The following is a 14,379-nucleotide window of genomic DNA, read 5'->3' as shown; positions in this document are numbered from 1 at the left end:
CCCCCCCCCCCCGCCCTCGGCAGTGGGCTGCACCCTCCCTCCCCTCTCCCTGCTTTCTCAGTCCTCACTGCCATCACGTGCGGGCTCCACGAGGCCGGGGGGCTTCCGTTTTGCTCCCCAGTGCGTGCTTTATCAACGTTTCTTGAAGAGAATAAATGAGTAAATGAGTATGGGGTACTCCCGCTCCCCACCCTTCTTCCTCTGCTCCAGCATCCGGCACTGGGGTCCCCGCGCCTGGCCTGGGGAACACTCTCTCCAGCCCCTGGGGTCCTCCCACCTCCCACGAGTGAGCCCGTCCCTGTGCGGTGCTCAGGCTGCCCTCAGCCTCTGCCGTCCGACAGGAGCTCCCAAATGTGGGCCCTGCGTCTCTCCCCTCTTAGGCCACAGGAACCAGTGCCTGCTTAGGAAGGAGGGAGGGGGAGGTGCGGGAGGGAGGGAATCAAGGAATGGATGGACGGACACTTTTTGGCCTTAGGTGACTTCCCTCAGGGCAAAGCAAATGCCCTCAGATACTGGGAGCTGGGGACTGGGATCTGCAGAGGGAGGGGACCCAGGGGTCACGCTTAATCCAACACAGGCCCTCTGAGAAGGAGCCGTGGCCTTTTGGGCCCGTCACTCAGAGCCCAGGGGGGTGTTTCTGGCCCAGACATCCTCTTCTACTTCAAAGGAACTGAGGGCAGATAAAAGACAGTAGAATGTCCCCTAAGTCCCCAGACAAGGGCGGGGGGTGAGCAAGACAGCACAGCAACTACGCCTGGAGGTCCCTCCCTCTGCACACAGCCCCCCTGCCCCGCTGGTCCGGGAGGGACCCACACACAGCCTGCTCCGCTCCTGCCAACTGCTGGACGCAGACCCCCCTTCTCACGGCTCTCCAGCCTCACCAACTCCCTGTGTTCTGCTCTCCCGCCCCCATCAGTCTCAGGGGCCGGCTGAGGGGGCAGAGCGGCACCCTGTAAGCGTCTGGGGGACTGGAGTGAACACTCTGAAGGCAGGTGCCCCGTGCCAGGCGCAAGAGCAAACATCAGAAAGCAGGTCCAAGCGACCCCTCGTCTGCTTACCACCCCCCACCCAGGCACCCCAGCCGGAGCGGGAACTATTCCCATAGCCTCCGGGAGGACCTGAGTGTAAACAAAAGTCACCAAGAGGCACAGAGGGGACAGAAGTGAGGACCCACCCTCCCATGGTGGCCCCTGAAGTATGGCAGGACGTCCCCAGGAACCCTTAAAATGGGACCGCCACACCTCCAATTATGGCCAACCCTTAACCAGAGCCAGGTTAGTCCTCCCTGGTCCAGCCAGAGGTCCGATGTAGTGTAGCCCCCCTGTCACCAGGCACCAAAAAGACAGAAGCCACAGTGCCGACCCTCACTCCCCACCACGGGGGACCCCCCCCACCAGGGCACCTGTGCCTCCCTGACTCGCCCACGGTGAGCGGGGGCATCAACCCAGCTTCACTCAGAGGCAGTTACCTTCCTGGCCAGGCGTCCGTGACAGTTACAAACTCTTCTCCGACAGAGAGCGCATTCTAAACCCGGTGACACGGGGCAGCTACACCCCTTGCCACCAGGCCCTCGCGGCGCCCTCCGACCCCATTCTGCGGGAACACCCCCCACCTGCCTGGCTAGGCTGGAGAAAGGGGCCAGGGCTAAGGCTCAGCCCAGCTCACACACAGACATTTATTTGGCCAGGGATTTGAGCCACCGCGCTCTCCCGCCAGCCCCGGGACCAGGACAGCTGGACGCTGCCCTGTCCTTCCCCACACCGCCTAGATCCTCCTCTGGGCTGAGTCTCACCTCCTCCACAGCTCCTCTGGCCCGGGACCAAATGGGCTCAGAAGCAACTCACATGTTGTTACCGAAAACACGCATTTGTGTTGCCTGCTCCCGCCACCCCCCCCCCCAGATAATTTCCTTGGGAGGACGTGTGTGTACAAGGGGGTGGGGGGAGGGTTTAAATTAGCACGTGCAATTCCCACCCCTGCCTTCAGCCATCATCTATAAATATTTGCACGTCCACAGAACTTTATTAGCGACCCACAAAGCTGGCAGGAAAAACGCACAATCTCTCATTAGGGGCGATGTGACTAATGACGCATCAAAATGAGGGACCATAATTGCACTTAAATCCAAATTAAAAATCCTGGGATTCGCCTGTTGGTGCCCTGGAAGAATGAAATCCCTAGGTTTTTATCACTGAGGGGAAGTGGAGCTGAAAGGGGCTTGTGGGGTGGCTGGGCCTGCACCTGCAGGGAGCGGGGAGAGGACATGTGCCCCATCCCCAATCCCGAATGTGGGTCCCTCAGGACACAGGGAGAAAGGATCTGCCACACAGAGTGGGCGGGACTCCCACATCCTTAAAAGTAAAAGAAACATCAGGTGCAGACACAGACTTGCCCCTTCCAGCCGGGAGGGAGAGACTCAGGAGGCCACAGGGCCCGCAAGTCCACTTAAGGACACGGAGCCTCTGTCTGGGGCCGTCACCACACCACTGCCCGGCTCCGAGTTGCCGTGCACTGGCTACCCCAGCCTCTCTGGAACCCCGCGGTCCTGCACCGAGTTCCCCAGCTCTCGCCCTCCAGGGGACCCCGGGGAGCACAGTCAGAGGGGTGCTGGAGCAGAAAAGGCAGGATACAGAGGGAGGACCCCGCCCACCTGCCCACTTGAGGCTTCTTGTCTGGGCAGCAGCTGTGGGTGGGCTCACTCTGGGCAGCTAGTCTCACCCCTCCTTCTTGCTCCCAAAGGGCTTGGGTCGCCGAGGGACCGCGTGCCGCAGAAGGACCTCCTGCGTGCACCCGACAAGGAGGCAGAGCTAACATGGGACACGGGCGCTGTTGTGGGGGCTCAGGGGTGAGCACTGACGTAAGGGGTGTCCGGATACAACTCAGACCGCCGGACACAGGCTGGGAGAGCTGGGTGAGAAGGGCCGCGGGGAGCCGCGGTCTCCAGGCTCTTCTCTTATTTGGCGAAGCTGCCCATGAATGCAAGCTCGGAAAAGGCAGAACCAGGGCCCCCTGGGTGGTGGTCAGCTCCCACAGCACACAGAGCAGCACACAGCACTCAAAGCACCCCCACCCCAAACAGCACTGCAAACGCGTCCCGCCAGCCCACTCTACCTGAAGCCAGCTCCTGGGGCGGCCGTAGGGGCGGGGCAGCTGGAAGGGAAGAGGAGCGGGGTCACCCAGCAGACGCCAGCCGCGACTCCCCCACCGCCCCCCTCCCCTGGACACCCGATCGCCCCAAGCGGCCGGGACTTCGGCTGGGCCAGGGCGGGTACCTCCAGAGCCCCCACGGTTTTAGAACCCCCCCACATCTACAAGGACTGACCGGCACCAGCCCACACCCAACCCTCCTGGGGCTCACATGGGAATCCCACAGCCCCGAAAGGCCGGCCCGCTGCACTAGCCCAGAGGCGCCCCAAGATCCCGGCGCACCAGCGGGCAGAGGCAGGGAAGGGGCGCTGCGAGGCCGCTCACAAGGGCATCCTGCTACTACCTACTGACCAGACTGGCTTTCTCCCATTTCCACTTTAACGTTCAGAGAACTCATTTGCAGGCCATTAAGAAAACGCAGCTGCTGCGTGGCTGGGGGCCCAGAGGGTTCTTCCTAATGTGCTCATAGTAGCCCGCAAAGGTTCCACGTGGGGCTGGTGCATGGCTAATATGACTTCTCCGCAGCTGGCACCGCATCCCTACGCCCCAAGCAATTTCTGGCCCTAAATCCCAGTTTTCAAACGTGGGGGTGTGTGTACTGCCCGGGACCACGTGGCCTGCGGCGGACAGGTCTCAACCACCACAGTGACCATCAACCATGACAGGTGCCCTCGACAAGCCAATACTTGTTCCAGTAAGGTGAGCGAGGGACAGGCCGCGGGATCCCCCGCAAGAGGAGGTGGCGGGGCTTGGGGGGCTGGGCACAGACTTGCAAAATCCAAATCCCACCCGGGCTGGGTAAGTCTGAGCAACTCCTCAACTTTCCAGGTCTCTGTTGCTTGCATGTAAATTGGGGTCAAGAAGGTCGCCCAGCTGCTGGATGGCCCACGACTCTCACCACTGCCCATGAATGCACCAACCCTGGTCCTCGGTGCTCTGCGGGATCGGCTCTTTAAACCCGGGGCAGGCACCACTGGTGTCCCCATTTGACGGATGAGAAAACTGAGGCACAGAGAGGTTAAGTCCCTAGCCCAACACCACCCAGCTGGTAAGGCTACACTTTGGCGATTTGAACCAGGTCCTGTGGCTCCAGAGTCCGGGGCTTGGCACTGACTGTCATCGAGCGTGTGGCTCACAGTGGACAGTGATTAAGCCTCGGGGACAGAGGCGACAGAGGTGGCATTCCTAGTCTCTTTCTGCCCACGTGGCTAGCCAGACCATCTGCTCAGATGCTGGGAAGAAGAGGTTTCCTCCCTGGCTGAGGGAGAGGCCGGACCGGCTCTGAGGTTCGGCTAATGAAATAATTAGAGCTCTCCGGAGATGCAGGACCACGCCACTCACAGCAGAGGGAGCAGGATGTGACCACCAACCCTAGACACCAAACAGGCTGAGCAGGGAGGCTCAGGGCCTGACGACCGGCGACATGTCACGAAGACACCACCACAGAAATATTGGAGGCCAGCTTCTCTGGAGGGCTTGGGCCCAGAACCAGCCACTCAGGATGACACGTCCACCTCGGGGACTCAGAACACAGAACTGAGGTCCCAGCACAGGCTGAGACGGTGGCAGACTGTTCCCCTGTCCCCCAGCCTATATGGTTCAAAACACACACAAGGGCCAAAGAGGAGCCGTTCATTCAGGGACGGGCCAGGCCCGAGCCAAGGGAGGCAGGCTCAAGTCTGCCAGGCCTCAAACGGCCCAGGTCCCCAAGACCGGGAAAGGGAGAGGCGGGCAGGCAGGCACCGCCCCGGGGCACCCCCCAGGTCACAGCATGGCACACTCTGTACTGGGCGTCACCACCACCCCCGTCTTCCACGTCAGGAAACCGAGGCACCAGGACAGAAGCATTTTGCCTAAAGCCTCACCGCAGGGGAGTGCTGGAGCACGGGTCATGGGAACTCAGATCCTCGGGAACCCAAACCCACTTCCTTCCACCATCAGGCCCGCCACACCATGGCTGCCGGTTGGACTGTGCCCCCCCCCGGGTTCATCTGTTGACTCCACGGCCCCCAGAACCACGAGACAATACACTCTGTCATGGAAGCTCTGTCATAGCAGCCCTTGGTGTCAATCTTGGGGTCTCTTCCAACCTGAGCGTTCGAGCGACCCGGCGTGGCGTGGTGTGGCACAGGGGTGAGGAGGAGGGGGGCGGGCCTGCACGGCCACCTCTCCCCTTCCCTCCACAGCGGCCCACTTGCCCCGCGTGAGATCGGGTCAAGCCTTCTTGCTCTTTTGTAAAGCCGGCTCCTGGGCGCACACGGAGGCTTCATTTATCAGCCCAGCAGGGGAGTGAACCGAGGGAACCAAGAGCCAGGCCCCAGCGTCAATGCCAGCCGCCCCCACCCCAGCCCAGCCAGGCATAGAATCCCCAGGAAAAATAATAACGGGGGGGGGCCCTCGAAATGAATCATCACAGAGGAAGCAGCTGTGTTGATGAAATTTTAAAGCCAACGCGAGAAAGAAAATACGAACTGCAATATAGTAATTTAGTTCTGTGAACACGCTGGCACATTTTTAATTAAAGCTATTTTGGAGTTAAATAGAGGCCATGAGGGGAGGGGTGGGGGCAGTGGGAAGTGGGGGCCACAGAGGCTCTCCGCCCTCCGGCCCAAACCCCAAAGCCATGTCCCCTGAAGGTGATTCAAAGATGAATCCTGCTCTCTCCCGCTTTTCGCAAAAGGCAGGTGCTCTCCACTCCTTGCAGAGCTGGGGATTTCTGTGCAATCTGATTGCAGTGACAACACTTAAGTGCCAGAATCATCAAGTCTGACAAGCTAGGGACCAATGAGGCCCAGGCCAGAATCCCACCCACGGCAAGAATCTCTCCCTCTCCCAGATTTCCAAATGTGGTCATCCATCCCTTGATTACTTCCAAAGATGACACACTCACTACCTTATGAAGCAAACAGCCCTGCCTTGTTAAGCAGAACTTCCTTTTTCTGGGCAAGAGCCAGCCTCCCCTCTGGGCCTAGGACTATGGGTGGGGGGCAGCTAGGGGTTCCCCGAGATGTGTCCACCTAGTCCAGCCGTGCTAAGTGCTGGAGAGGCAGATGTGACCACTGGACAGCCAGCAGCACAGTCCCTGAGTAGCTGACAGTCCAGCGGACGTGGGGGCCGGGCTCCCCAAGGGGGGTCACGACAACTAGCAGCTCACAGGGCTGAGAGCTCAGACTAAGTGCCAAGCCCCCAGGGGGTGGTTGGGGAGGCTGTCGGTAGGAGGCCATGTGTGAGCTGGAGGCCAGGAGGAAGAAGAATAAGTAAACCCCTTCTTCCCTGGACTCCCCTAAAATGAGCCCAGGACTGTCATCGTGGGCCTGCAGCAGCCCCATATGCTCATGATTCCTGCCAGCTGGGACAAGGAGGTGGTCGGGCCTGGGCCTGGTCACCCCCACACACCTAGGGCCATCAGCTACACACGGAGTATGTGAGTGCCCATTTTCCAGGTGAGCAAACAGAGTGGTGCCCCCTGAGCTGCCCCAGGCCAGGGGGGCCCTCTCTGTCTCTCTCTCTCTCATCTCTCCTGTGTGGCTCGAAACAGTGGTGCCCTCCTCTGCACCCAGCACCGCCAAGCCACCCTCAAGAGCTTGGCCTTATCCCAGCAGGTGGCAGGGGCAGCAAGAGCCCCATCCCTGACCCTGGAGACATTCTGCCAATGCCAACGGCTCCTGGGTGCTTTTGCTGACTGTGGGTTGAGGGCCAACTCTTCTGCTGCAGGAAGCGGACGAGGTGCACAATGCATGGGAGGGGTGGGGGGAGGGAGGTTGCTGAGGCCCCAGCACCACAGGGCTGCCCTCTTCTTGGGATGCTAGGTGTGCTCCTGACACCTGCTCACTGGGAGATCCTCGGCAAGAGCTCTGCCCACCAGCAGAGTCGCTGCTGAGGAAGAGAGCGGGGAAGGGCCCTGCGTGCCCCGCCCCCCAGGACACACACGAGCCCACACAACCACGGCCACAGCAGCCTGGCTTCACGAGGCTTCATTCAGTCAGCGAGAAAGAAAAGTTCCACCAGAGAAATAAGACACTTGGAGCCCTTTGTGCCAGACGTTGAGCTCCCAGTACTTGCCTGCTACTGGCCGTAAGCCAGGCAAAAGCGCATTCTTGTCCCTAAATCCCAGCAAGCCTGCATCCCGGCAAGGGTCTGCATCCCTCCATCTAATGGACATCTCTGGCCAGCAGGCCCGGCCCAGGCGTGGGCACGGGTGGAAGACAGAGCCCTTCTGCTGCTGCCTCCGGCCCCCAGGTCTGACCCCTGGGAGCAGGTCCGAGCAGAGGCACCCACTGCCCGGAGAGCTGCCACCCCCCTGATGCCCAGACACAGGGCCCCTGACAACCTCCCCCTCTGCACAGCTGGGCACGGGGCAAGCTATGGGGGGCCACCCTTCTGACACCAGCGGTGCCCCAGGGAGGAAGGAGTAGAGAGGCCACCCCTCCGTGACCTGAGCACGTGAGCATTTCCCCCAAGTCCACGGCCAGGTCCACCACTGGGAATGGGGGTGTATTTTCCCAATGTGGCCCAGGACAGGAGGGGCCACGGGGCTGGGGGCACTCCTGTCTTTGTGGAAAAGGGGCCACAAGCAATGCCCGGTTAGACCACAGAACAACACGGCAAACAGCATCCTGAATTCAGGGCTTGGGCGCTCAACTTGCTTTTCTGGGGGAACCATGAGACAAAGAACAGTCGGACTGGGACAGACTCACAAGGCCACTGACCCGAGGCTCTGGATCCGGACCGTGGTCCCGGCCTTCATTTTGCTGTCCAGTGGCTGCAGCAAGCAGGACAGGCACCTGCCCCAGAGCAAAGGCCCCCGAGCCTTAATGCCGGCCCCACCACCCCCATTCCTCCCGGTATCACTTCGGCCTCAGCTCCTGCAGCCCAGCCCACACACCCTCCTCACCAACCCACTCCAGGCCCACGTGCAATGTAAGGTGCCCAAGCCCCCAGCCAGGTGAGACCCCAGCCCCTCCCTTCCCTCCCGCCCCAAGGAGCCAAAGGAGCCAGCCCGCCTTGTGGCCAAGCCCTTCTGCCACACAGGACCTTAAACCATATAAAGTTACCAAACCAGCCTTGCAATTCGATGCCTGGCTCCACACCTGAACATGGGTGCGGTGGCCGTGGGGGTGCAGGAGTCGGGGGTGAACCGTGTGGGAACTGCCCGCACAGCCCACGGAGGGGCGAGGCGTGGGACAGCAGTGGTGGGGACTGTCCTCCATGCCTGGGTGGTAAGCCTCCCAGCAGCCGCCCAGCGGGCAGAGAGGGTGCCTCGGGCTTCTGAGCAGGACAGTGGCGCCAAGCCCGCTGGTCGCCTAGCAACGGGGCCAGGCAGCTGAGCCCTCCCTGGGGTTGGTTCCCAGAGAAACGCTCTGGGCATTCTGGCCGCCACTTATGGGGGGGGGGGGTATGGCAGAGGAGGGGGAAGGGAGATTAAGCCAAGGATGGGTACAAGGAAGAAAGGGAGAGAGGCCGGAGGGGTTGGCCAAGCCAGGGGTCCCCAGGACCCCGTGCAGGGCTGACCACAGCCTCCCATCCCTGCCCCGGCCGCAGCAGTGAAGGTCCTCGTCCTGACTGTCACGACCCGTCTGTGCTGCGGCCGCACTCAGCAGCCTGATCCCCCTGCTCTGGCTGTCACCCTGCCCCGCCTCCCCCCTGCACTGCGCTCATCCTCCAGCCTCTAACCTGCCATCCCTGTGCTGGGGACATGCCGGGAATGAGACAGAGCCTCATCTGTCTGTGGGCACCGGCCAGGCCCAGGAGGGTGGAGGGTGCGCCCCAGATGGGAGAGGAATCAGCATGGCAGGAGCGGGGAGGTTTCCGCGTGGGTGAGAATAGGGGTGTGCCAGGCCCTTCTCTGGCCTCGATCTGCCTGCCTGAGGGCCAAAGCAGCCCTTTCTTCAGCAACTGTGCATTCCACACCATCTCTGGGACAGGCCCGAGGAGCTCACAGACCACCGGGGGACACACCAAAAGCCACACAGTGAGGGTCAGGTCCGTGACCCCAAAGTTCCAGGAGGTGACTCAGATGGCGGTGGGGCGGGTGGGCGGCTATGGGCGTGAGGGGGAAGGGAGCCCCAGGTAAGCCGGGACACAGCTGGGCCCTGGACCGGGGGGTCGGGGGCAGGGCTCACGCTGACCCTCAGAGCGCAGTGGGCACTGCCCCCCGCAGTCGCCCCCAGCCAGCCTACCTGTGCGAGGGGCTTGTCACCCTCCAGGAGCCTCACCTTGGTCTCCAGCTGCCTGATGTAGGTGGACGCGGGATCTGCAAGGACACAAGTGGGGAGCACGTTAATTGTGGCAGATTCAGTCTCCAGTGAGAGACCCAAACCCTTGACTGAAGCCTCCGGGCCGGGGTTTCCAGAACCTGCAGAAACGAGAGGGGTTCCCTTACCACCTGCCCTGTGCCTATTCCCTCAGCCTCTGATGCTTCACGTCCAGAAAGTTCTCCCACACATCCCTCCGATGAGACCCTCACAGCCAGGGGGCAGCGTACAGCGGGGAACAGGGTCCAGGGAGCCCCTCCCCAGCACAGCGGGGAAACTGAGTCTCCTGAGCATACCGAGTCAGCGTCCCGGGTTCTTCTGCTCCACCCTGCCTAACACACAGGAACTTCTAAACAAGTCACAGCTGGGGGGGGGGGGTTACACGATGCAGGTGAGATGCCATCATTCCTGAAGGACTCTGCTGACCAGGGCAGCCAGGAGCCGGGTACCAGGCCAAACCAGTGACACACTCCCCAACCATGCGCCCCCCCCAGTTTCGGAATGCGGCAGGGCTCCTGAAATCCACCCTCCCTCACCACACTGACCTGTTTTACAATCACATCAGAAAGGCAGGCAAAATTCCAGCACCCAAACTCCCAAAGCCCCGGTCCCGCCTCCGCAGCAGGCTAAGAGATCAGCTCAGCCGGCAGAGGAGAACAGCAAGGACTGTCACTCCAGGCCAGGCTGGAATGAGGGAGACTACCGAGGGGGTGGCCGAGGGCCACTGAGAGCAGAGGGGCCAGGAGACAGATGTGGACCACAGGGCAGTGAAGTCTAGGGCAGGACAGGCAAGGGAACCAAACCATCTCGGCCAGTGCAGTCGTGCAGGTGGGAAGTCAGGTCCTAAGCCGGAGGCCAGGGGCACCTCCCTGCCTGTCTGCAGCCACCGGGTAAGGGACAGGCTATGCGCCTCTCGTCCACCTGAGCCCCTTGCCAGAGTTCACGCAGCCCAGACTCTGGCCTGCACCCCGTCCACTGGGCCAGTCACTGCTCCCCCTACTTGCACCCACCTGCCCCCGGCAGGACAGAGTCTCCACCCGTTACACCACCAGCGTTTTAGCTCAGAAATCACCAGACCTTCGTTCGACCAAAGCCACTCTCTACACCGCAGCCTGGGGAGTCGGACCCCAGAGGACTTCGAACACACTGGGGTGGGCAAAAGGGGACTGGGTGCTGTCAGAGGACAAACTGGACTAGCACACCACGGTGGGGAAATGAAGCATCTTCCCACCCCCAGCACACAGCTGGCACCCGCCAAGGAGCCCGGCCCCTCGGGGACACGGGTGTCATGCCCCTCCCCCACTGGTGCTCAACCGGCGGCCCCCTCCCCAGAATGCCATAACCTCCCCCGGCTGGGGCTCAGCCTGGGACTCAAGACTCCTGCCCATTGGCAAGGCCATCTCTGAGGCTACCCCAGGTACCCCAGCTTTCACACACAGGTGCCCCTCTGTCCTCGGAGCTGCCTGAGGCGGGGCACTCTGTTCTCCAAGCACAGGGGACGGACCCTCGGGAGCTCTGCCCACGCAGCCCCGGACCAGGCCCAGGAGCATTAGCGCAGCCAGGGGCAGGAATGGGGGCGGCCGGGCCCACCCACTAGCTGCTGGGGAATTACACAACCAGCTCCTCCCGCCCCGAGTCAGCACCAGTCAGCTCTCAGGAATGCCTGGCCTTCTAGAGAGGGAGAAGGGCCTCTCCCCACCAGGCCTGCCGCCCTCAGCCTCGGGGATGGCACTGGTAACTCCCGGGCAGCTGGGCCGGGGGGCCCTGCAGTGGGCAGCTGCTCCCCACACCACCTCACCGAGCCCGCAGCTCTGCACAGCTCCCTTCGACAGCCGGGAAATCAAGGTCCTGAGAGGTGAAGCGGCTTGTTCATGGCACAACTCAGGGCAGCAGCGAGGGGGGACCTGGACGCCAGGCGGGTGACCCCAAGAGCCACCCCACTTGGACCCTGCATGTGTGCCCGGCGCTGGGCAGGTCCCACCTGCCCGGGCAGGTGACTGTGGCCAGCCTCGTGGCCACAGTTATACAAAGGCCTTCCTCACACCCTTGTCAGCCGGCCGTCACTACAGTCCACGGCCCGTGCCTGCCCCCTGCCTCAGTTCACTCTCAACCGGCCGGGACTGACAAACACTTCCCGCATCCCTTCCCACATCACTCCCACGCAAATAGGCCTGATGGGAAAGGCCTCAGGGCTCAGGATGTGCCAGGCCCTTCCGGGCATTGGGAGAGAGATGGGGTGCAGCCTGGGTTCCCCACCTCTTTGTGTCCTCCGGGTGCTATCAGCAGGAAGGGTTCCCTGGAACACCAACTGGAAACAGTGGGCAAAAACTGCAAGGATCCTCCCAGCTGTCTCATCCTCACACGTTAAGACCAGGAGACCCAAATAACCAGCTGACCCATGCGTGGTCTCCCCCTGGGTGGGGCTGGCGGGGGAGGGAAGACCCACTACCCACCTGGCGAGGGTCAAGCAGGCATCCGCCCCACTCCCCCGATGAGGAGGCCAAGAGGAACAGTGTCCCCCACCTGCTGGCGGGTGAGCTGGGGAGCCCAGGGCCCAGCCTGCCAGACCCTCTCCCCACCATCCAGCTCCCCCCGCGGGTCAGTGCTCAGGACCCCAAGCGTCTGGCTGCTCTGAGTGGGGCTGACAGCACCACGACGTCGAGAGCAGCTGGCACAGGTCCCAGAAAGAAGACATGGTTCTTGTGCCAGCCTCTCCCCGGGACGCGCCACGACTGCCCAATCGTCGGGCACATCGACAAGCTGCAGCCCCCACCCCGGTCACCGCAGCCCCCACCGTGTGCCCGCGCTGCCAGGCACAGCCCCCAAGTCAGGAGAGGACCCATCACCTGTGCACAGCCAGGCCACCGAACCATAGGTAGGGGGGCCACTGCCCCTGCCCCCAGTTTCCTGGTATGGGGACAGTTCTAGCTCCCTCTGCCAATTTCTCTGGGGTCAACCGGGAGCTCCCAGCATTTCCTTTCTTGGTCAGACTGTAGTCAGTTGTGGACCAGGATGGAGTCAGCAGATGTGCCAACAGCCTCAGCGCCCTCGCTGGGCAGCGGGCGGGCCCGACACACCGCGGTCCCGTCTGAGCAAGCTGATCCCTCAGCCACAGCAGGGTCCGCCCCGCTCCCCAGGACGGCAGTGAGGAGAGTACAGTGGGGGCAGGGCCAGCGCCAGGAGAAGGGACAGAGGCAATGCTATGGGGGGGCAAACGACCCAACAACAGCCCCCCTGCCCACCCACTGCCTCCAGGACCAGACCTCAGGGCCCCCGGGCCGGCTGTCCTCCCTCACAGGCCACACGTGGACATGGGCCACGTCGCTGTCCCTGCTCAACCCGCCCGTTTCCGTGTGCCCCAAACCCCAAGCAGCTACAGAGAGCAAAGGTCACTCCAGACCACCAGGCTTCGGTGGGCTTTTCCTTCCTATTTCCACGTAAGAGGGGAGGCCTTGAAATATTTTAAATCCCCCGGTGCTTCCAATGGAATCTATCCTGAGGAATGAATTCTAATTATAAAGACGGTGTAGCAGCGTGGCCAGAAATGGAAATAACTCTCAGCCCAAGAGTAGCAGAGGAGCATGCCTTGGCATTCAAAGGATGTTTGGGGAGGGGTTCTCTTCTCGACAACACGACACAAAAACCTTTACAAGCCGGTGCAAAGAACTGGACACAAAATGAGATGGAGAGCTGCTCTCAATGTTTAAAAATATCTGCACGTTGACGTGAATTCCGGAAGGAGGCACGTGCTGCTCACGTGAGGAACAAGGGAGTTTTTCTTTATTCACACCTTTCTTGTTAATTTTCAAATAATCTACTTCCAAAATAGGGAAAAATCTTTCTTTTATAGAAAAGGAGAAGCATTAAATCACCGCACGGGCACGGTACAGAGCCACCCACCGACCCCAAGGAAGCAGAAGGGTGGCCAGGACGATGGGCCATCAGAGCTCTCCCGGCTCCGGTCTGGGGGCCTTTCCCGAGGCCCAGGGACAGCCCGAGTCCGCCTATTCCCGCGGAGCTGAAGAGGATTCGAGGCTGCCTCCCAGCGTCCTGGAGAAGCTTCCTCAGCCATGCTCAGCTCCACTCCCTGCCAGGAGCCCAGGAACCAGACATCAGGTCGCCTGTGGGTCCAAGCAGGTGTCCTGAGGCAGGGCAGAGTGGCTGCAAGGTGGGCCTTCTCGGGCAGGGGTGGGAGGCCCCAGAGGGCTTGGCTCCCTGGGAGAGTGACCCTTCCCAGCAGCCGTGGGCAACTCGTGATCCCGCTGGGCGCCTCTGAGCCCCAGCCTCTCGGAGATGAGCGTGTAATTAAATTAATCCCAGGGTTTGCAGTGGTGAGGAACAGGGCCCCAAGGGAGGCATGCGTCATTTCCCGGCTTGGCTGCTTGCAGGGAAAATGAAGGAGGTGACTACCGAAGGGACCCCAGGATGGGCTGGCGGATGCGTCCCCTCGGACCTTCCCCAGGCCCCCCTGGACCAATTCTGGAGGATCCACAAGCCAGCTTCCATCTGGGGGAGGAGGGATGGGGTGGTGGCAAGTGGTCGGGGCCTGCAATATTCTTGCTTCCAAGGGCCAGAAGGTCAGCCCTAGCTTCAGCCTCCCTGCGGATCCTGTGTTCCCCGGGGAGGGTGGAGAGCCATGCAGCCTGCAGATGGGAGGGACTCACGGAGCCTGCGGGTCTGCAAGCTCCCCTCGTGAGTGCAGACCACCAGTCCACCCGCCTTCTCAGAGACTGGGTCTGGATCCAGGTCACATCTCCCCCCCCGGACCACCCGGCCTGATATCCTCCCCAGGTGGGCAGTGTGGCCTCGGCCTCACCTTTAGTCCAAATGGTAAAAACTTGGGAGCCGGAGGAAGTCACATCCAACCAGCCCTGGACACCCTCCTCGCCAACTCCGCACGAGGCACATCGTAGGCTCTCGCTCAGGAAAAGCCTAGAGACCTACCAGGAGCACATCCTGCTGGGGGGGGGGGGGGGGG

The 14,379-nt window shown here is 61.8% G+C and overlaps 1 protein-coding gene across 1 annotated transcript in view; it reads right to left on the bottom strand.

Annotated features, from left to right (window-relative positions):
* CCDC85C (coiled-coil domain containing 85C) overlaps positions 1-14,379 on the bottom strand; it is a 73,972-nt gene that overhangs the window by 6,966 nt on the left and 52,627 nt on the right. Inside the window, exon 2 of the mRNA XM_040641444.1 lies at positions 9,327-9,400. Coding sequence (XP_040497378.1) covers positions 9,327-9,400 — 74 coding nt within the window. The remainder of the gene's footprint in view (positions 1-9,326; positions 9,401-14,379) is intronic.

Source organism: Ursus maritimus, unplaced genomic scaffold, assembly GCF_017311325.1.
Source record: "Ursus maritimus isolate PB19 unplaced genomic scaffold, ASM1731132v1 scaffold_25, whole genome shotgun sequence".
In the NCBI taxonomy this organism is placed as follows: domain Eukaryota; kingdom Metazoa; phylum Chordata; class Mammalia; order Carnivora; family Ursidae; genus Ursus; species Ursus maritimus.
Note: the sequence above shows the minus strand (reverse complement) of the source record. Positions and strands in the feature narration are given on the sequence as shown.